The sequence below is a fragment of the Neolamprologus brichardi genome, chromosome 7 (genome assembly GCF_056152115.1).
Source record: "Neolamprologus brichardi isolate AB-2024 chromosome 7, ASM5615211v1, whole genome shotgun sequence".
NCBI classification, from domain to species: domain Eukaryota; kingdom Metazoa; phylum Chordata; class Actinopteri; order Cichliformes; family Cichlidae; genus Neolamprologus; species Neolamprologus brichardi.
This window is the reverse complement of record NC_142110.1, coordinates 60,562,184-60,582,837: the sequence shown is the minus strand read 5'-3', so window position 1 is coordinate 60,582,837 and position 20,654 is coordinate 60,562,184. Positions and strand designations below refer to the sequence as shown.

Genomic DNA, 20,654 nt, shown 5'->3' with positions numbered 1-20,654 from the left:
GGCAGGAGTGAGCCTGTACACACCCAAGCACCCAGCCACAGACACCGAGAACCACCAATGCACCGGTGTGGTGGGCGGAGATGGAGATGGGGGGCCCGAGATGTTCCAAGAGAGGTTGAGTCCAAGACCCAACCTGACACGCAGATGTAGACAAAAAGGCACACACAGACACAAGCATGCATGCCCACCCTCATGCACACATATACAAATACTGAGCACCTGCCCAACGTTTCCATGGGATTAATGAAGACTCAGTGATTTTAGAAACTCCCACCATGCTGTCAGAGAGTATCTGATATTGATGCTTTTAAGCATAACTGTCGTTTGTTGTTTGAGCTAATGAATGGTAGGTCAGAGATATTGTTGCGTAGTGGCTGTTTGACATCTAGCCAGGGCCAAGAGGGTATGTTTTAACCATCCTGAGATGAAATGTAGCCCACTGGCTAAGAAGTAGTGTTGAAAGTTAGGCACATCTAGTCCTCCTTTATCCTTGGTCCTTTGTAGGCATGTTTCAGCTAATACATGTGGGTTTATCTCTCCATAAGCATTTAGAAATAGACGATTCAGAGCCTGCAAGCTTCAGAGAGAGATTAATACCAAAATACTTTCGTTTAATGAATAATCTGAAACTCTCGAGAAAGAGTCTAGTAATGTAATTACTTCAGAGAGAGTGGTTTGTGAGTGTCTCATGAATGCTTGATGGGCTTTTTTGTTGCTATGATCTTTTGTTTGGTCTCATGTTGACCACAGAAAGAGACTTACTGTCACAGTATTGCAACTGAAGGTTAGAAAATGGTTAAAACATTGCAATTCATTCAGTTTTTTTGAAGTGGAAAAATATTAATTGGTTGATTTGAATGAGTATACAAGTGCAATTTTACACACTATACGGTTGAAAATAACATTTGTTTATGGAGGTTATTTAAACACATCGTGATATTTATCGTGTATTGTGATTTAGCACAAAAAATATTGTGATATTAGATTTTCCTCATATCAACCAGCCCTAAAAGTAAATGTGAGTAAATTACATGTCCAACTGATGCAGGCCAAAAAACAAAACCTAAACTAAACTTGTACATGGTTCAGTAAACAAGTAACATAATATGTCAATACTTATGAACCTGTTGAGTATGACAGTATTTTAATAACAGACCAAATAGAGAATTTTGAGATCAATAACGGTTGCACAATAATATAACTAACAATCACCTCCATCATCAAACAGCCACCAGACATCCACTGTGCCCTTCCCCTGTTTCTTCTGGAACTGTTGGCTGGCCTCTAGCAGCCTCTGGTCGGACACATTCAGAGGTAGTGTCGGGCTCTTCTTGTCTGCGGGGATGCACACCACAACAAAAAACAAAATAAAAGCAAATCTCATTAATAAGGCATAATAAAACGAATAATTTTGTGCTTGGTAGAAGTGTAGCTCAATAGGTCGCATACATGTCAGTTATGGACATGTATATAAAGAATATACATGCCCATAGCTGAAAATGAAGTATACAGTAGAATTCTGTTTATTGCTTGTAAGTATAGTTTTACATTTATTAGAAAATAAATTTGTTTAATTTTATTATTTAAAAGTTTTAAGTGGTATAGGTACAGAATAAAAAAACATTACTACTAAAAACCAAACAAATGGAAATGTGAAAACAGGAGAGCAGTTTCCATCCTAAGAAGAAAGCTTAAGGCAAATTAGTCAGCTCCAGAATGTGGCAAGAAAAGCAGGTGAGAGACTGAAGACAGCTTGGAGAAAACAGAAATGTTGGAACACAGCCGCACACACACACGCCTACCTACAGAAAAACAGACTAAGTTAAAGGCAACATCATATACAGTACAGCTTTAGAGATGGCTCACGCTAGGGACATGAGAAAGAGACATGTTATATCCCACAGCCAAGGACCTAGCAGGCCAGAAAGAAGGAACAGAGGGAAAGGGAGACAGCAGGGTGGCGACAGTATGTTAGTACAAGAGGGATTCAAAATATAGTGCGAAAAAAATGGTGGCAGAAATGAGGGGAGCATAGCAGCAGGAGCTCAGAAAAGATACTAAGATCAAAATGGAAAGAAGGGGAAAGGTTTAAGGCAACTAAATGAAGTGGATCTCCTGCCTTTTTTCAACAGGGGCTGAGTTGTAGCTTTGCCATCGTCTTCATCATCTGGGAATTGAGACAAAAGGAGAGAAAACAAAAATTATAGTTAAGGCAAAATGTTACCTTGACATGCGATGTAACAAGATGGAGTTAAGTACGTCAGGGGATACCAGAGGAAGAATCTAAAGCTGTTTGAGAGGCAGTTAACTGTAACCTCCCACAGTGGGAGACAAACAGACACTGAACTACTCTAGTGACACTAATAAACACACAGCTCAACCTTTTCCCCTGAGTTCTAGAAATTCCTAATGTCCAACATGAACAAAACCATCAGCAGTGAGCCGAGACTGTCTGGTTACATCAAAGTGGCTTCGAGTGGCCTCGGTAAGGAACCTTCATGAACATACATCATGAAACAGTCCCTATTCTCCAAACTCTCCACTGAAACTGCATCGAATGGAAACTTCCTGCCAGGAGTGGATTACCTTAGGATGGAAATGGAATCTGATGAGAGGAGAGAATTCGCCAAAAACTGTACAAATGACAGCACGGGTTCATGCTTTGGCAGCAAATCAACCTTTACCAGACCAGTGTGTTGTTATTTTGTATACCTCAACAATTTCTAATCCAGTTCCCAAAACACTGTTTATCACTCGGATACTTTAGCAAAATAAAGAGCTGATAAAAGTATTGTTAGACAAAAATCTACCGAACAAAAAATACAACATTTGCTGTATTTTGTCTCCGAATTCCTACAAAAATTTTAATATTGCCCTGAATCTTTAATGAACATACCATAAGGTACTAAAAGCTTAATCATGAACTATTACTAATTAGTTCAACTTTATGTTTTTGCTCTATACTACTACAACTACCATCATCTAATACTATAATATATGCCATCTAAGTATCTAATACTTAATATATTTGTGGCAATGAGAACCCAATACCAGTTCAAGGTGCTATACTATATAGCTACAGACTCTCCAATATTAGAAACAATCTAAACAATTCAACAACCCCCTATGAGAGAGCACTTGGTTGTTGAGGTGGGGCAACAAAACAAAACAAAACAAAACAAAACAAAAAGGAAAAGGCCAAGAGCAGAGCTAGAGTTGGGGGAAAGCAGCCATCTGCCACGACCAGCTGGGGGCTGTGGGGAAAGAGCAAAAGAGCAGACAGATTTTTGTCATCTCTCTACACTTCTTTAAAGAAAACAAACAAACCGAACAGCCTTCATGAAGCCAGGTTAAAAGTAGCCCAGTGCTCAGGCTGCAACTGGGAACGTTCATTACTCCTCCAATCTGGAAACAATTGTACGCCTGTTTGAGCTGAATTAGTCTCTCTCTCATACGCTAACAGGGGACACACGCACACAGCCCAAAACATACGCACAGTGGGGGAGCTGGAGCTGTGGGCCTCAGGGCAGTGCATATGTATGCTTGTGTTTGCGTATGCAGAATAAGGAAGGCCACTGAAAGAAGAAAACTTAAATAGTGACATGAGGAATGTAGAAAAACACAAGGCTTGCAATGCAAAACCAAAAATACAAACGCAGACGTAAACACTACCGCACCTGGATTACAGAGAAAGATTTTATGTAGTCATACTGATGATAGCTAACCTTTCTGGACTGCTGGGCTGTTCTGGAGGCTGGTGGCCTTAGAGGATGGCTTAGAGGAATCTGCATCAGAGTCTTTGCTGGTGTCTATGGACACGATCACGTCTTTCATCCCTGATGGCTTTTCCTGCGAGGACAGCGACTCATCTGGCAGAAAATTAAACGGAAGGGGGAATTAGAAATATACATAACAATATACTAAGCTAGTTCACATACATAATTACTACAGCAATGTTATGACCAGGCTTTTTTAATTATTCCAATCTTTACATTTATTCACTAAGGTTGCCAACCTGCAAGTTGTTCTTGAAGCAAAAATGTCAAATATTTGTTTGCAGCCACTCAAAGATGTGGATTTGATGAGATTTTCTACCACACAATGCATATTGACAGTAAGTATAGACAGTTTATTACACATTGTGTACCACTGTGCTGGGACTTTTGGTCAGACAAAACCAGATGTCACCTCAATCTGTGGAAAACTATCATTTTTTCCACTTCCACTTAGTTTTCATGCTTAGTATTGTGAATGTGAGCATTGGAACCGAACACATCAGTTCATACAAACTGGAACGTCAATCAATGCTTGAAAATATCTTAAGACTGATAAGCAGACTGAAGAAGAAGGAAATATAATGAATGCTTATTCTCCTTCTAAGTTAATTTATGTGATGTTATGTGATAATACTGGAAAAAACACTCAGCTATATTTACTTAAACTTTATCTGTATGTAATCTGAGCTGATGCTACATGTGTACTACAACAGTGGTTTTTTTAGAATAAGCTCCTCTGCATGTGTTTGGTACCTTGCCCTTGGATATGGGAGACATCCAGCCCCTCTTTCAGTCGCAGGATAACAGCACCAAACTGGAAGTCAAAGGCATCACTTCAAAGGAAGGGGGAGAAAAAAAAAGGTTCCCATTAACAGTGGACTGAAGCAATTTGCCCTCAACTAAACAAAGACAGTAAGAAACCCACAGAGTATTTAAGAAAAAAGATAAACAAGCACACAAGAAGACTCAAACATCGTTCTCAATGCCACAGGTTGTAGTATTGTATTGCACTGAGCAACATACAATGGAAAATAAAGGGCAAATTTTTAAGCGTATTAGCTTTGATTTTAATACTATCGGACTGAACAATCTGTGACATTCAGCTCTAATGCTATAATCCTCACATTACAACGAAGAACCCATTCACCTCAGGTCTCACATGACTGCTTTAGAGTTCAACAGGACAACAGATTTCTCATGGACTTGTTTTAATCCAAGGGAGATCAAAAAGATCAAAAACATGACAATTACACTCTATCCCATAATGGCTAGCATGTTTCTACTACTGTTTATGTAAAAAGAAGTTTTTGTATACGTTGTATTTTAACATATTTGAATAATATCAGTAATATCAAAAACAACTGATTCTGTTTATCTAGAAGCGTTTTCAGTGGGAGAAACATTTTGTCACTCATGCAAATTACTTCTTCAGTCTGAGCTGACTGGAGGTTTCCCAATATTACAAAATGTACTTTTGCACAATGACCGAAACAAGCACCACTGACTAACAATGAACCGTGGTCAGGTTCATAATATGCAAACTGTCGTGAACATTATTCAATGGCCATTCACAGAGATTTGGGGAATGGCTCCAATCATAAACTTGTAAGAAAGAAAGATGCACCCTGGACATTTGTCAAAGCTGGGAAGACACCTAAAGAATGCTTCAAGCAATCCAGAGAGAAAGACAACTGCTGTATAGAGCACACAGGAGTTGTATAGAAACGTATGAGACAGCTGAGATGCATTTCCTCTAATCATTGAGTCTCTGCGGTTTTAAAACTCCAAAACATGCTGTGCCAAAAAATGGGTCCATCCCGAGGATGGGGTCAAACTGCATAAACAGGGTAACATAGCGTACGCTGTTAAGTGCCAAAAGGATTGCTATGATTTATACATCGGGGAAATCAAACAACCTAAGGGGATTGGGACAACACAGAGGAGCTAACTCATCAGGCCAGGACTCTGCAGTCTATTTACACCTAGACGCGCTCAGTGATGAGGATGTACACATCATGGACAGAGATGAACGCTGGTTTGAGCGCGGAGTCAAGGAGGCCATTTACGTGAAAAGGGAAAGACTATCTCTGTAACGAGGAAGGGGCCTAGACATCCAGATGAACAGAATCAACTTTTTGGGAATGAGATGAGTTGTTAAGGATATCATTAGTTTTTCTGTTGGTAAGCTGTTTTTGCTGCTGTGAGCTACCGTTAAACTCATCGTAGTCTATGGAGCTTGGAAAGGAAAGAGTCTTAAATTAAATTATTTAACTTAAATTTCTTGAAGACGTTTCACCTCTCATCCGAGAAGCTTCTTTAGTTCTAGCAGCAACTGGTAACTGGCAAGATTTTTAAGTCCTATGGGAGTGTCCCCCTCATGGATCCTCTACCTAATCACACCAGCCAACGTGTGAAAACGATACCACTTCTTTATGTCCGATACAGATACCGATATCATAAATTTGGATATCTGCCGATACAGATATGAATCCAACATAGTGTGTTTTTTAATCAATAAATCTGTTTTTCAAATATCTTGCTGCATTTTGTATAAGTTCATACTCAAGTTTTGAAAAAAAACAAACAAAAAAACCCCCCAAAAAACCAAAAACACTGAAGCTATTCTGTTATACCTGTATGCAAAAAATACACTGCACCCAAAATATTTCAGCAATACTGATCAATCTAATAAACTTAAACCTACTCCATCCTCCCTATTCTGGTATTTTAAAGAGTACATAGCAGAAATATTAAGCAACCTAACTAATAGGGTTGCAAACTCCCAGCAAAAAAAAAAAAAAAAAAGGGGGGGGGACCACCCTCCACCTCATGATGCTTAATTGACATAATCAACTTTAATTTGATGCAGCGTGAAAAAAATGCAAAGAAATCAATTGTTATTCAAGAATAATTAAATAGATTCAACATCTTTCTTCTACAGAACTGCAGACTGCACAGATGGTATCTTCCCAAAGGAAAAAGTAGTATAGCTTACTAGGGTATATTAGACTTAATAATTACTATATACAGTAATGGACTTCTATACATTTTACATAAGATTAAAACTTTGGGTGTAAGATTCAGATAATTATTTATTAAAGCTAGACATTTTAAATGAGAATAAGAAAGAAAAGTGTCCTTGTGCCCCCCTTTTCCCTGTTCATGCCCTATTGGCCCCCCTGGCTAAACTTTGCTAGATCCGCCCCTGCACAGTTACCAGCCGTCAGCTACGTAGAAAACGATCCTGGTGTAGAAAGTAATATTAAATAAATTCTAACAACAGCTTATCAAAGTTAAACGTGCTGCTGTTGTTTATCCACTGGTTTCCTCTTTCTGGCGTGAAGTGGGCCAAAAACAAACAAGAGAGACGGACTCACGACAGAAAAGCCGATCAGCTGATCATTGATCAGTTTCACGATTGAAGTAGCAGCAGGAGAGAGAGAGAAGAGGCAGTCGCTCCATATTTCGGTTGTTAAGCTTAACGCTGGAGTGCTTCTCAAACATTCAGAGATGAACTTACACACTTGCTTTACTTCTCTCTGGGATAACTTTCTCAGAGATGAAATGCCGGTTTGGTAGCGAGGCTACAAATGCTCAAACACGCCACAGCCGCTCTATCACGTGAGCACACTACTCCGATGTGCTAAGGTTATGAGGTGAGTTACGCCATGTCGCAAGTTTTGTGAGCTGCTGTCATGATATTTAATGGATTGGATTGGATTGTTTTTTATTTCTCTCCGATATCCGATTCAGTAATTTAGGTCAGTATCGGACCGATACCGATATGTAATATCGGATCGGTCCATCTCTAGTGAAAATGGGTGTGGGTCACAATCAGCCAAGGTTTTGGGTGAACCCACTGTGAAACCTAGCCCCACCCTATCATGTGATTTCCTGAGGTGAAACAGCCAAGAATATGAGTGGGTGTTAGTGAAACTTTCTCTGAAGTGGATCCAACATTGCTGGACTCAGATTCCTAAAGAATGAACCATCATACCCTGTGAAAGTGTAATCAAACTGTTTAAGGAAATGGACCATGTTATGTTATGTTACCTAGAACCTATACCACTGAAAATTTTATAAATCTGTTAGGGTGAAATATATGAAAAATATAAAACGTACAATAAGCTGTTTGCATGTGTGTGCATACCATTAAACTACGAAATATTAGTTTATTAGTGTCAACAACAAAATTGTTGAAGCACCTTTTTGATTTAATCACAGCATTCAGTCTTCTTGGGTACACACCTGCCAACAATTACAGAGACTGATTAGCCCTATGTAACATCCAGCTGTCCTAGTAGGAGTTTCCTGACATTTACAGAGTTGCGTACTAAAGCAAAATTCACGGTTTGTAGAGCGCTTACAAAGCAACAAAGTGAACTCAGTATTGAAAATATTTCTTCACTAGAAGGGTATAAAATTTCCACAGCATCAGATGTACCATCGAACACAGTGAAGACTTGTCGAAAGAAAAGAGAGTGTTTTTTCTTTTATATAATTCTTTTCTTCTCTTTGGATTATTCTACTTACTGGATCATGCTGATGTAAGTCTCCACATTCATCATGTCCCCATCCCTCCAGTCATTCTTGAAGCCCAGAACAAGGGTGTTTGGCTTGAGGCGGCCAAGACCAGCAGCCTTGATTGGACCAGGAACAGGAATCGCAGATTAATCATTTCTTAAATGTGGCTCATTTCCAAAGAATAAGCAAAACTATGAGTGTGGAGCAGGAAATAAAAACAGTTCAGTCCATATAGTGTTCAGCCTGTCACTTGGGTTATGGGTCCAATCTTAAAGGAGACTCATGTTATCCACTCTCAAGTTGGTTACTGATAGCAAATAATGTGTGAATAATTACTTCCAGGCACCTTACTCCTCAGTCCTGAAAATAACCACAGTCTCACTTTCACTACAGTAAAGCACCTGGGCTACCTTATGCAATTTTATGCCTTTTTACTGCGACACCACATCTCTTAGTTGTGCTGACCTCTCTTCACAAGTGAAGTAATTGTTCCTTTTAATTTCCACTGAATGGATTTGTTCCAGGTTAGCTCTGAATAAGAGCTATTGCCCCATTCCATTTTTAAAAGTAGAATGGGAGGGAGAGCCTTCAGTTTTCAGGCCCCTCTTCTGTGGAACCAGCTTCCAGTTTAGATTCGGGAGACAGACACTATCTCTACTTTTAAGATTAGGCTTAAAACTTTCCTTTTTGCTAAAGCATATAGTTAGTGCTGGACCAGGTGACCCTGAATCCTCCCTTAGTTATGCTGCAATAGACGTAGGCTGCCGGGGGATTCCCATGATGCATTGAGTTTTTCCTTTCCAGTCACCTTTCTCGCTCACTATGTATTAACAGACCTCTCTGTGTTGAATCATATCTGTTATTAACCTCTGTCTCTCTCCCACAGCATGTCTTTTATCCTGTCTTCCTTCTCTCACCCCAACCGGTCGCAGCAGATGGCTCCGCCCCTCCCTGAGCCTGGTTCTGCCGGAGGTTTCTTCCTGTTAAAAGGGAGTTTTTCCTTCCCACTGTCGCCAAAGTGCTTGCTCATAGGGGGTCATATGATTGTTGGGTTTTTCTCTGTATCTATGAAGCGCCTTGAGGTGACTTTTGTTGTGATTTGGCGCTATATAAATAAAATTGAATTGAATTGAATTCCAGACACAATGGGAATTCAAAAGCGATGGAGCACCCACTACTTGACCCACCCCCACTAGATCTTCCTGCCACCACTTACAGTTGTTAAAAGGACTAATCTCTTTTTTTTAGCATCAAATAATCATTAGCTTCAACTTACTGTGTTAATCTTAATAACTTGTTGCTATGCTCTTGAGTGTTTCATCCAGATTTTCAGTTATTTCAGTACATACTGTAAATCCCAATATACTTTACATAACTCAACAAAATTCACAGGAACACATTTGTTTAAGGAGATGACAGCCTTTTAAAAATCATCTTCCAGTTAGTACTGCTATTTATGTCACAGCGTCTGTGTGAGTCACTCTTCTTAGTAAGCATGTGTTCTTTTCATTGTATTTTGGGGTGGCTGTAGCTCAGGTGGTAGAGCAGGTCATCTACTGATCAGAAGGTTGGTGGTTCGATCCCTGGCTTCCCCAGTCTGCATGCCAAATATCCTTAGGCAAGATACTAACCCCAAATTGCTCTCCGATGCATCCATCGGAGTATGAATGTGTGTGTGAATGTTACTTAGAAAGCACTTAGAAAAATGTGCTTGTGCGAATGGGTGTGAATGGGTTAATGTACAAGTTGTGTACAGCGCTTTGAGTGCTCAGAAAGAGTAGAAAAGCGCTATATAAGAACCAGTCCATTTACCATTTTGGGAATAATAGTTACGGCCTAACATACTAGATAAAAATTCTTCCTAGTTTTAATGTTTCAATCATGGATCTGCATGACTGGTCTAGTTATTGTCAGAAATATTAGTTAGTTAAACTCACCAATAATGTACAACATCATTTACCAGTTCAAGTATTATACCCCAACCTCTACTATAGATGGCTCGGCCCAGCAAACACACAAAAAAGTACTTGAACAATGCTTCTGTGCAAAGAGTTAAGAACAAACACACAACTCTGAATAGAATTTAGTTTTCCTACCTGAAGCAAGTACTGACAGCCTTGTTTTAGGTCCTCAGCAAACACTGGCGTGTAGAAGGCTTTGGTCTCGTTCTTCAGCAGCCAGCGTTGGTAGCGTGCCTGATCTGTGGCAAGCTCTTTGAAGTTTGGTCTTCTGTAGCCCTATGGAGACAGAAGGCCAAATTAATCCAACAGCCTTAAATTTATCAGTGTTGGTATTGTACAACAAATGACCACAAATCTAAGTTTCAAAGATGAAAAGATGCTAAATTCAACAACTTTTGATGTGTGAAAGTTAAACAGAAGAATTTAACGTGCGGAACAATCACCTGCTCTGAATCTCTGCCTGCTTTTGTGCCTTTTTTGTTCAGTACTCTGCAAAACTTATTTTTAAAATACAAAAGACCAGGCTATTCCAAATCGTTCACTAGCTTTGTGTGCAACATTAGGGCTGTGCGATATGATGATATATTAAAACGACATATTGTACTCTATCGTTTATTTCATGCTGTCAAAAACTCTTCACTGGAATATGTTTTTCATTGCTTTCTAGGAAAAGGTAAAAAAAAGTCCCCACCACCGTCCAAATAAATAAAAGGACAGAGTAAAAAATGGAAATGCACAATGTATCACCAACTGCTGCATAAACATAACACCTGGAACAAACATTCGAAAATGTGCAGGTACATAAATTGATCTTCTATGGTTGTGTGTGTGCATGTGAGGACAGAAAATTGGCATCCCACTAAACATGTGGGGACCAGCATTCACTTATGGGGACAAAATGCCAGTCCCCACGAGTTTGAAGGCGTGTTTGATGCTCAAAATGTGCTTTTAGTGTCAGGGTTAAAATTAGCCTCAACCCTACCATAACCTAAGGGTTAAGCATTGTTTTTTTGATGGTTAGAGCAAGGGAACAGGGAAAGCATTATGTCAATTAAAACACCTTATACACATTTCACATTTTTCTCCTGGTTGCCCCACCTGCATTGGCTCCACATCCTACAGTCTAAGAACCACCGATGCAACCAAATCCAGAGGCTCCTACAGCATATCAAAGTCTTCTTTTATATTGCCTGCTAATCAGTGCTATGTGTTTAAACAGTTTGGTGAAGAACTGGATGAATCTAGCTAAAAACTGACTTTTAAAGAGCAATTTGACAGCTAATTCATCAGTAGCAAAAACAAAAACAAAAAACAAGCCAAATGACATCTGCTCACCGTGCGAATATGGCCGCAGATCATCATGCCTACATTCTTGGTGAAACTGTGGACCAGATCCAGAAGGGCAGGACGAGAGTTGGGATAACCAGTCATCACCAAACACTGGGGTCTGCAATAAGACACATATGAGAGAAAACATCCACCAAGTCTGCATCTGCATCATCCTTTACCACATCTATAAAAGCAGAGAAGGGATGCCATATTTTGCCAAGTTTACAGAATTATTTGATTTTATGCTTTATGTGTAGCCACCTTTTCATTTGACCTTCCCAGTAACCTTTAGTCTTCTTAACACACAAACACCCACACCCATACACAGTCAGACACCAGAAGCAGAGCAATGAACATCAAAGCAAATATGCTAGCATGATAGGATTATTGGACACAATACAGAGGCGAGAAAAACTTCAGAGGAACAAAACAAATTCTTGATTTTTAAAGATTCAGCCTTTTAAACTCCTCCTTGGTTTTCTACCATGAGAAATGTCCAGTAAATCCACAAAACAATTACTGAGCCAATTTGTTACATGTGCAAGCTTTAAGAGAATGAACACATGCACACAACATGAGGCCGCATATCTAAATATCCTCAATAAATTTCAATACATTTGAAAATTAATCATCTCCCCCTCCACAAAGTCTCTACTTTTTCCCCATATGATGGTAAATAATTTGAATTGTTTCATGAAACACTAAGGCTAAGTTATTATCATGTCAAATTTTGTTCTTCTCAGGCTGCAAAAATTCAGAGGTGAACGACTGGCTGAAGAACCACAAAGATTGCACCATGTGTCGCACAACACAAAGTCAAAATCACTGCATGGCACTCGCAACGATGTGAGCATAAATCGAGCATATCAGCTGAGATAAACCTAGCACAACACAAGATAAACAATTGACAGAAGTTGAAAGAGACTTTGGGAATGAAGAAAACCCATCAACTAACATGACGTTGGGGAAAAATAGATTAGAGGATAACATAACCAGATGTCCATAAGCATCCAACCGAGAGCTACCAAGCAATCGCTTTAAATGTGGACCGAGCTTGAGTGTTTATCAAGCATGGTGAGTAATAATATTGTGCTTCCATAACTCAGGTGTCATCTACACTTGCAGGTAAGAATGGTTCAGCTCAATCACGTTTGTGTTTAATACCTGAAATTCTTGATGTGGTCCTCCACTCCACTAAGGTGCAGAGTGTGGGTCAGGGCCTGGTGGTAGGTCAAAGCCTGGGTCGATGAGCCCCAGTTCACATCTGGAAGGGAGGACACATGCAGGCAGAAACACAGTGGAGTTAGCAAGTGTGTTTATGGGTCAGATTGCTGGACTAAAGGCTACCTGACCCATGTGGTGTTAACGTCAGTGAAAAGGCCTAGTGTGTGTGTAGCTGCATGTCAAACTGAGTGTTCTCACAGGTGTGTTTAGAACTGTATAGCCAGCTTTTAGTTTAAAGAGCTGCCCCACTCAGATTATGGATTCAAAACCAGAACCTTCTTGGCTGATATCCCAGAAAGTTGATTCTGTTCATCTGGATGTAGCATTTTCAGTTTGAGAAACAATTTTTCTTCTCTCCTGGATCACTTGGAGCATTCTTTAGGTACATTTAACATATATCCAGCTGGGATAGCTACATTTACTCAGGGCCTTTTTGATATGATGTTCTTCAGCTTCCCTCATGGTTGTGTCTGTAGGGATGGGGCTCAGTCTTTACTGTAGCATCTTACAATGCTGTGATTGCAGCCATTCCCCAACTTCCAACTCTTTGCATATTAATGATCACAAAACTGTCTCACTGTTAGTCAGTGCTGCTAATTTCCATTGTTGTGCAAATGTATAATAATAATTTATAGCCATTAGGGAAATCCGCAGTCAGTCAAGACCAAAGAACTCACTTGGATGAGTAGTGAAACGTTTCTCCCATTGAACACGCAACATCCAGATAAAAAGAATCAATTTTCTGGAATTTCCTTACCTGGATGATTGAGCACAAACCAAGATTCCTTGCTGAAAAGTAAAAAACACTAACCACTACACTACTGTCCACCCGATTTATGAACTTATATTATTTCTGTTTGCAAATTTCACACTAAGGTAAACCATAAACACCTCAACATTTTTGGAAAAAGCCAGAGATGTGTACAGGTTCCATAAAAGACTGAGGTGTGCAGGGACCAATCAATTTAATGCAACAAATTCCTTAGGGAAATGAATTCAATTTATATAGCACAAAATCAAAACAACATTTGCCTCAAGGTGCTTTATATTGTAAATTGAGACCTACATTAATACAAGAATACAAAACATTACAAAATTCCTATAAGATGCCCTATCAGCAGACACTTGGTGAGAGTGGGAAAGAGAAATTCCTTTTTAAAAAGAAAAATCTTTAACAGAACATGGAGGAGAAACCATAGGCAGGTTAGGGCTAAACATCATACTGTGGATAGAACACTCTTACCTTCTCTCTAGTGTCTTGAGACAACTGTCGTTGTGAACTGGTGCTACATTAATAAAACTCAGTTTAACTAAATGACAACCAATATATAATTCTTATATCATATTGGTACTTGGTAATTATTTTCATTAAAAAAAATTTAAAAAGTGAGGAATTTTTGGCCAAATTTGGCGTGCTCTCCAACTCACCTGGCTTCTTGTGACTGACATAGATATACAGAGCCATAACAATGACATTTGTAAGAAGGGCAGCTGCCCAGTTGATGACAAACATCACCCCACAGCAGAGAATGGCTCCAGCAAGGGAAACCCACATGTTGTAGTATTTGAAGCTAGGTCTCCAGCCTGTAACATCGATGTAAATTAGTCACAAAATAGCAAAATAGATTTAAAATGTCACACAAACAGTGCTAGTCACATATAAGGTGCAAACAAAAAGTTCCATAACTGCTCCAGCTGGGTATGAACATGGTCGTGTGATTGAAACAGGACTTTTGGCAATGACAACGAAAGCTTATGTTATTCTTGTTGTGACTATTTGCATTGGTGCATTTGTAATTTATAACATGAGAGCAAAATAACCAGTGTGTTGAATTCTACGAATTTACTTTAAAAGCAACTCAAGAATCTTCATCACTGGTAAGAAGAGTTGGGTCTAGTTATGTTAGACTACAGAGCAGCCCTTAGTGGGTGGACCTGCAGTCAAAACCGAAGAAGGCTCATCAGGTCAAAAGCAATTCTGACATGGTGAAGGAGATCCAGATGGTACCGCTGAGCACTTCAAGTAAAGCAGTAGGACTGACTGCATCAGTCACTGTATCAGGGTACAAGGTGACAAGGGCTTTTGCTTTTTATTGGAGCAGTCACAAAACTTTTTGATTTCATTTGGCACAGTTTAGGTATTATGTGCAAAAATTAGAACTGAAAACTGAATTAAATTCGGCTAAGGCTGAGTAGAAGTTCTTTTTCAGACACTTCAGCTGGGAACAAATTAAATAAGACCAGCAATGTGGGAGGTTAAAGAACAGGAAACGTTGAGTCAGCCTCCATTTAAAGAAGCTTATTATAAAACGGTCAATGTTGCTGTTAGAGAGGAGGGATAATGTTTCAGATGGAGCTAGGCATATGTTTGGGTTAAAGAATGAGTTGACAGTCTACTAGAAGTTATACGAGACATTAGGGACCATATTCATTCATTGGACAGTACAGAAACTAGAATAGTGGGATTTTAGTGATGGAATACAGTTGGTGTGTGTTTGGTTACGCAATGACAGAGTCTTTAAAAAACAGGACATAAAGGGTACATTGACAGTGTCGTTCCTGAGTCTATGAAGGGACTTTAGGAGTCCCAGAAATTAGAAAGTAATTGGCCCTGAACTGAAAGTAATGTTTGTGTTCCAAAGAGAGAAATCTATTACACCATCATACTGTTTCTGTACTCTCTAAATGAGTCATGTACCATTTAGGTCCACGTAATTTTATGACCTGCTGGAGGAATTGGAAAGAGAAAAATAATCTGTACCTGCAGTTCTGCTAAGGCTTTGGTTTGTCTGCGTGTGTGTGTGTGCGAGTGAGTGAGTGAGTGAGAGAGAGAGAGGGGGATGAGGGGTGTAGAGAGAGGAGGGGGAAAGCAAAGAACTCAATATACGCCATCAATAAATGGTAAATTAACTGATTCGTATATGGGACATTTCTACTCTACATGATAACTAAAAGTGCTTTATACAACTTGCCCCCTGTGCTTTTCCCCCCCTATGTAAGTGTTTTCTAACTAACATTCACACACATTCTTATTCCGCTGGACAGCAACTTGGAGTTGGTATCTTGCCCAAAAATTGCAGACTGGAGCAGCCAGGGATCGAGCCACTAACCTTCCAGTTAGTAAATGACCTGCTCTACCTCCATCAGTCTACAGACAAAGTGTGACTTCACCAAAATTAGTTGTTTTTTTTTTTAAAAAAAGAAAGAAAGAAAAAAAGAGAACTTTCCCTTATCAGTAGCTGAATCTATTTGTTCAGTTTTGTATGCGTTTCTGACACTTTAGTCACTAGAATAGAGAGATAGAAGAGACTATCTTATCCCACCTAAGATTGATGGTTACTAATCTTAACAGGTAACTACATCAGATATACCACATACGTTTTCCACAAATACTAAGAGACTGCATCATATAGATGGATTACTGTAGAGAAATAAGAAGTAAAAACAAGAACGTGAGTATCAGCCATTTTTGAAAATCTCCCAGTCTGGGCAGTTTGAGATTTTTGACTTTCTTTCAGACAAGTGGAGGTAAATAGTCTAAAAACAACTTTCATTTGGCTAGCCCTTTGTGGTTGACAAAGACTAACATTTGAGGAAACAGATAGACTTCACCTACCTTCTTGTGTAACAGTACTGTCCCAATATTGTTACAACATTAACCTCCTAGGACCTGGCGTCCACATATGTGGACATCACATTTTGGGTTATTTAGACCAAAATACTGAAGTTTGCTCTACAAAGGCCTGATATCCACTTACGAGGACATTATACAGCTACTGTTCTATCAAAATGTTAAATGAATATGCTCATATGTGGCTCTCATTTTTCTTAAAAACAAAAATAAGGCAAAAAAAAAATAAAATCTGTTAATTCTTTGTTTTTACATTCATCAGGCCCCAATATGTCCAAATATCAAAGAGAAATTAACAATGCATGCAGTGGAAGAGTTCGGGTCTTAGGAGGTTAATGACAATATGCCTTCTATATTTATGATCAACTGTCCAAATTGAATTTGTCTAAGATGCATCAACTTCTAAGCCTAAATGTATTTAACCACCTAACCTCTGGTATGTCATCAGTGTGAATGACTTCTCTTATGAGACACACATCAGGACAGTCTCATTGAAAACCAGTAACTGGTTTTTAAAAAAATTCATCCAATAAACTGTTAAAACACAACATTATACCTAATGACATGAATGCCTGCTTTTTACAGTCTGGATTAGGATTACAATAACTTCCTCTATTGTCTTAATATGTTGATCAAGAACTTTATTATGCTTAGATTCTCCCATTTCTTAATGTACTGATCTTACCTGGTGAGTTAGCCAGTGAGGCATGGAACACGGAGAAGTTGATCAAGGCATATGATGCCAAGAAAAAGTTGGAGATAATGGGTGCAATAGTGTTCAGCTCAGCTGCAAGAAGAAAAGCACCAGTCAACTCAGAAAAGTTAAAAATTTCACCTGTGATTTTATGTCCAGTCAAAAAAAACAAACAAACAAAAAACAAAACCCTTTTGAATAAACACTCAAACTCTCAGGATGAAGACGGTGAACATATCAGCTGCTGCGGACTCCAGCATGTGGTCATGCAGTGCGCCATTACTGGAAAATTTTAAAATTTTAGACATCTAAAAAGGTAAAGTTTACAACAGCTGTTGTATCAATATCAATGTAGTTCACTGCTCTGTAAAATTATTTTTATTAGGAGCTTGCAATAAAACAAACAAAAAACTACAGACAAGAGTTATTGTCAAATTTTAGACCAGTTGCCATGTTCATAAAACTGACAACACTTTAGGATGAATTTCCGAGGGCAGTAATGATCCTGGTTCTGTATCAGTTCAAGCAAACAAAGAATGAAATGTGGAGCAGAGCAGCTGAATCAGGTGGGTTTCAGGCCTACAGAGGGGGAGGTGCCAATATACAGCTGCAGACTGGGGCTGAGCAGTGTGAGTGCTGGATGAGAGAGGCCCTCCAGGTCCGCTCAAGAGGTTGCAGATGTGGACAAGACGTAAAATTTAACCATTCTACTTTTACAACAATTTATTACACTGTGTTATCATTATGTGTCTTATTTTATTGTTTGCTGGTTCAATCCATTTCACATCAAGCCCTCTGTTTCATTATATTTATTTTGGCATAACTAATACTACACGTTATCCAAGGTTCATTTTTCTACTAGTTTTCCATGATGTTCTTCTTCTACAATAATTACAATATTTAGACATGTCAGGTTTTAAAACCTAAAATCAAATAAAGGGGGTAAAACAAGTATTGAACACATCACCAGTTTTCAAAGTAAATAAAGGTGCTCCTGGCATGAAATCTCACCAGATATTGGCAACAACCCATCCAATCCAAACATGCAAAGAAGAATGTGTGAAAAGAATGGGCCAAAATCACATCTGAGCAATGCATACGACAAGCTTTCCCATACAGGAGGCAACTTGAAGCAATTTAATACTTGGAGATCACACAGGGTTTCTTTGAAAGTGTGGATTGGATGGTTTGTCACCAACACCTGATGAGAACATCATGTCAATAGCACCTTTAGAAATATATTTACTTGTTTATCTATTTTACTTGCTGTATTTTAGAAAGCTGACAACATAACTATTTTAAGAAATTACTTCTTGGCCATTAGTTCTTTTGTTTCAGCATGGGGTCAAAAGTCTCCCATTGGTATAGAGTATTTTTCTGGGTATAGAAATCGTGATTAAAATTCTAGTATCATGACATCATTCTAAATGTCCCTTAGGCAAGGGCACAGGTACAGCATGCACCAAACGTGGGTTTTTTCTGTTTAGAACAAACACTGCGTGAAAACACCGATATTAACAAGGGTTCTGAGAACCACGGTGCTCTTACTTTCCAGCTAATATTTTTGTACGTTTGCATGTGATCAAGTATGAAAAGCAATCAGCAAGCAAGCAATGAGTGAAGCCATACCAATGAGGATAAAGGCCAGACCGATACCGAAGGTCAGGATGTATCCTCGTAGGGGTTCATTGTTCTTGCCGTAGCCTTTGGCAAACATTTGCAGGCCAGGATAGATGTTGTCCTTACACAAAGCCTGCGGAAACAAAAGCCTTTGTGTTGTCTCACTGGAGTTTAAGCTGTTTATAATCAAACGCTATAAGAAAAACTAATTAAATAATTTACATTTTTCCATCATTCAATACTGCAATTTATTATATACAGTACTTTAAAGCTTGGATCTGATCTTACCTGAAAAACTTTAGGCGCACTAACTAAAGAGGCCAGTGCTGAGGATAGAGTGGCAGAGAAGATGCCAGCAGTGATGATGGGCCCAAAACCAGAAACAAGGCTCATAACCTGAACAAAAGATTACATGTAAATTGAAAAGTTAGATGTCTACATTAAAAAACCATTAACATTCATGTTCTGATAAAGTTGTTTTTTTAATATTTATATTCTTTTACACTCATTTGATACCTGGAAGTCCCTATGCAGTCCATAGCGGCAGTTATCCTCATTCTTGCAGGTAGAGAAGTCATAGCCAAATTTGCAGGCAGCAGTGGAGCAGTTTGCCATGGAGTGAGAACTGATTGTGTCATTCACATTTCCACTGGCATCTCTCAAAATACAGGAGCCTAGTTTTTAAAAAGTATTATCCACATATTAGATTTTGTATTTAAAAAGGATGTGACAGCCTTGCAAAAATGCAGGTACTATACACCACCTGTTGAAATAGCAACACCCAGGTAGACTATCCCTGTGATTAATATGGCTAGAAGGGTCCCTTTGGGGATGGCCATCTGTGGGTCCTGCAACAACCAATCACAACAACATTTTAAGATTACAATATATAACTGGATACAAGGCTTTAAGATGAGTACATCAAATCTTACAGCCAATTCAACGCTATGAGTTCCGTCTCTATTCCAAAGTTGTTTGGTAAATTGTTTTCAACAGCCTTAATCAGTGGAAGCATAGTCATATTCACCTGCACAGTACAATCTACAAAGTAAACCTTTACTTGGTTTGACACTATATCAACATTCATCACATGGTTGCACATGACTTACAGCAAGGTCTCCTGAAATGTTGGCTCCAGCCAGAATACCAGTGGCGGCGGGGAAAAAGATGGCAAACACAGAGAAGAACGTTTCTCCTCGGAAGTCTGGACCCATGTTCTCCCACATTATTGAAGCTGACAGAAAAAAGATCAAAGGCCAACTGTGACACAGCAGTGTAAAAGCCAACATGAGCTCTCAGATTTATGAGGCAGTATTAATGAGGTGTTTTTAACAAACAAACAAACAAACAACAAACGTCCTACCATCATAGCCCAAGAATCCCTTAGCTTCCTTTGATTTCATAGGAATGAAGCTTCCAATGAAATAGTTGAAGATGGCTGTGACAAGGACGACGAGTAAGAAGATCTGGGCCTATAGGAAGCAATTAAAACCAGTGTATTAATGTGTAGTAGTTAAATCGACTACACCTGCAGTATATCTGCAGGGTTGTCAGAGTCAGAGGGATGATTTGGTGTCTTCAGTATTTGGAATTGCAATGTACCGATTCCAAGTTACCACAGCCTTCATAGTAAAATTCAATACAATTCAGTTTTATTTATATAGCACCAACTTACAACAACTCGTGTCTCAAGATACTTTATGTTGTAAGATAAAGACCCTACTTTAATAACACAGCAATAACATAAACATAGCAATAAAACTGTTTTTGGCTGCCATGCTTTGAAAAACTCACTCTAAAAGCTTTCCAGCATCAAGCAAAATTAACAACATTGGAACAGAGGCAAGCACACGGGCACATCATGCACCAACATGGGCTTGTTCAGCTTAGAGGGG

General features: G+C 39.0%; 1 protein-coding gene across 2 annotated transcripts in view; it reads right to left on the bottom strand.

Annotated features, from left to right (window-relative positions):
* Window positions 1-20,654, bottom strand: part of LOC102776993 (solute carrier family 12 member 2-like) — a 62,413-nt gene that overhangs the window by 6,950 nt on the left and 34,809 nt on the right. The window contains exons 7-22 of one of the 2 annotated variants that reach the window (XM_087844014.1): window positions 20,123-20,231; window positions 19,869-19,993; window positions 19,523-19,607; window positions 19,276-19,433; window positions 19,048-19,155; window positions 18,769-18,892; window positions 17,131-17,232; window positions 14,243-14,398; window positions 12,755-12,854; window positions 11,597-11,708; window positions 10,397-10,537; window positions 8,310-8,416; window positions 4,530-4,609; window positions 3,726-3,869; window positions 2,120-2,167; window positions 1,213-1,335 (exon numbers count right to left, since the gene is read on the bottom strand). In XM_087844014.1, the coding sequence (XP_087700140.1) occupies window positions 1,213-1,335; window positions 2,120-2,167; window positions 3,726-3,869; window positions 4,530-4,609; window positions 8,310-8,416; window positions 10,397-10,537; window positions 11,597-11,708; window positions 12,755-12,854; window positions 14,243-14,398; window positions 17,131-17,232; window positions 18,769-18,892; window positions 19,048-19,155; window positions 19,276-19,433; window positions 19,523-19,607; window positions 19,869-19,993; window positions 20,123-20,231 (1,822 nt within the window). The remainder of the gene's footprint in view (window positions 1-1,212; window positions 1,336-2,119; window positions 2,168-3,725; window positions 3,870-4,529; window positions 4,610-8,309; window positions 8,417-10,396; window positions 10,538-11,596; window positions 11,709-12,754; window positions 12,855-14,242; window positions 14,399-17,130; window positions 17,233-18,768; window positions 18,893-19,047; window positions 19,156-19,275; window positions 19,434-19,522; window positions 19,608-19,868; window positions 19,994-20,122; window positions 20,232-20,654) is intronic. The other variant, XM_087844015.1, reaches the window with a different exon arrangement.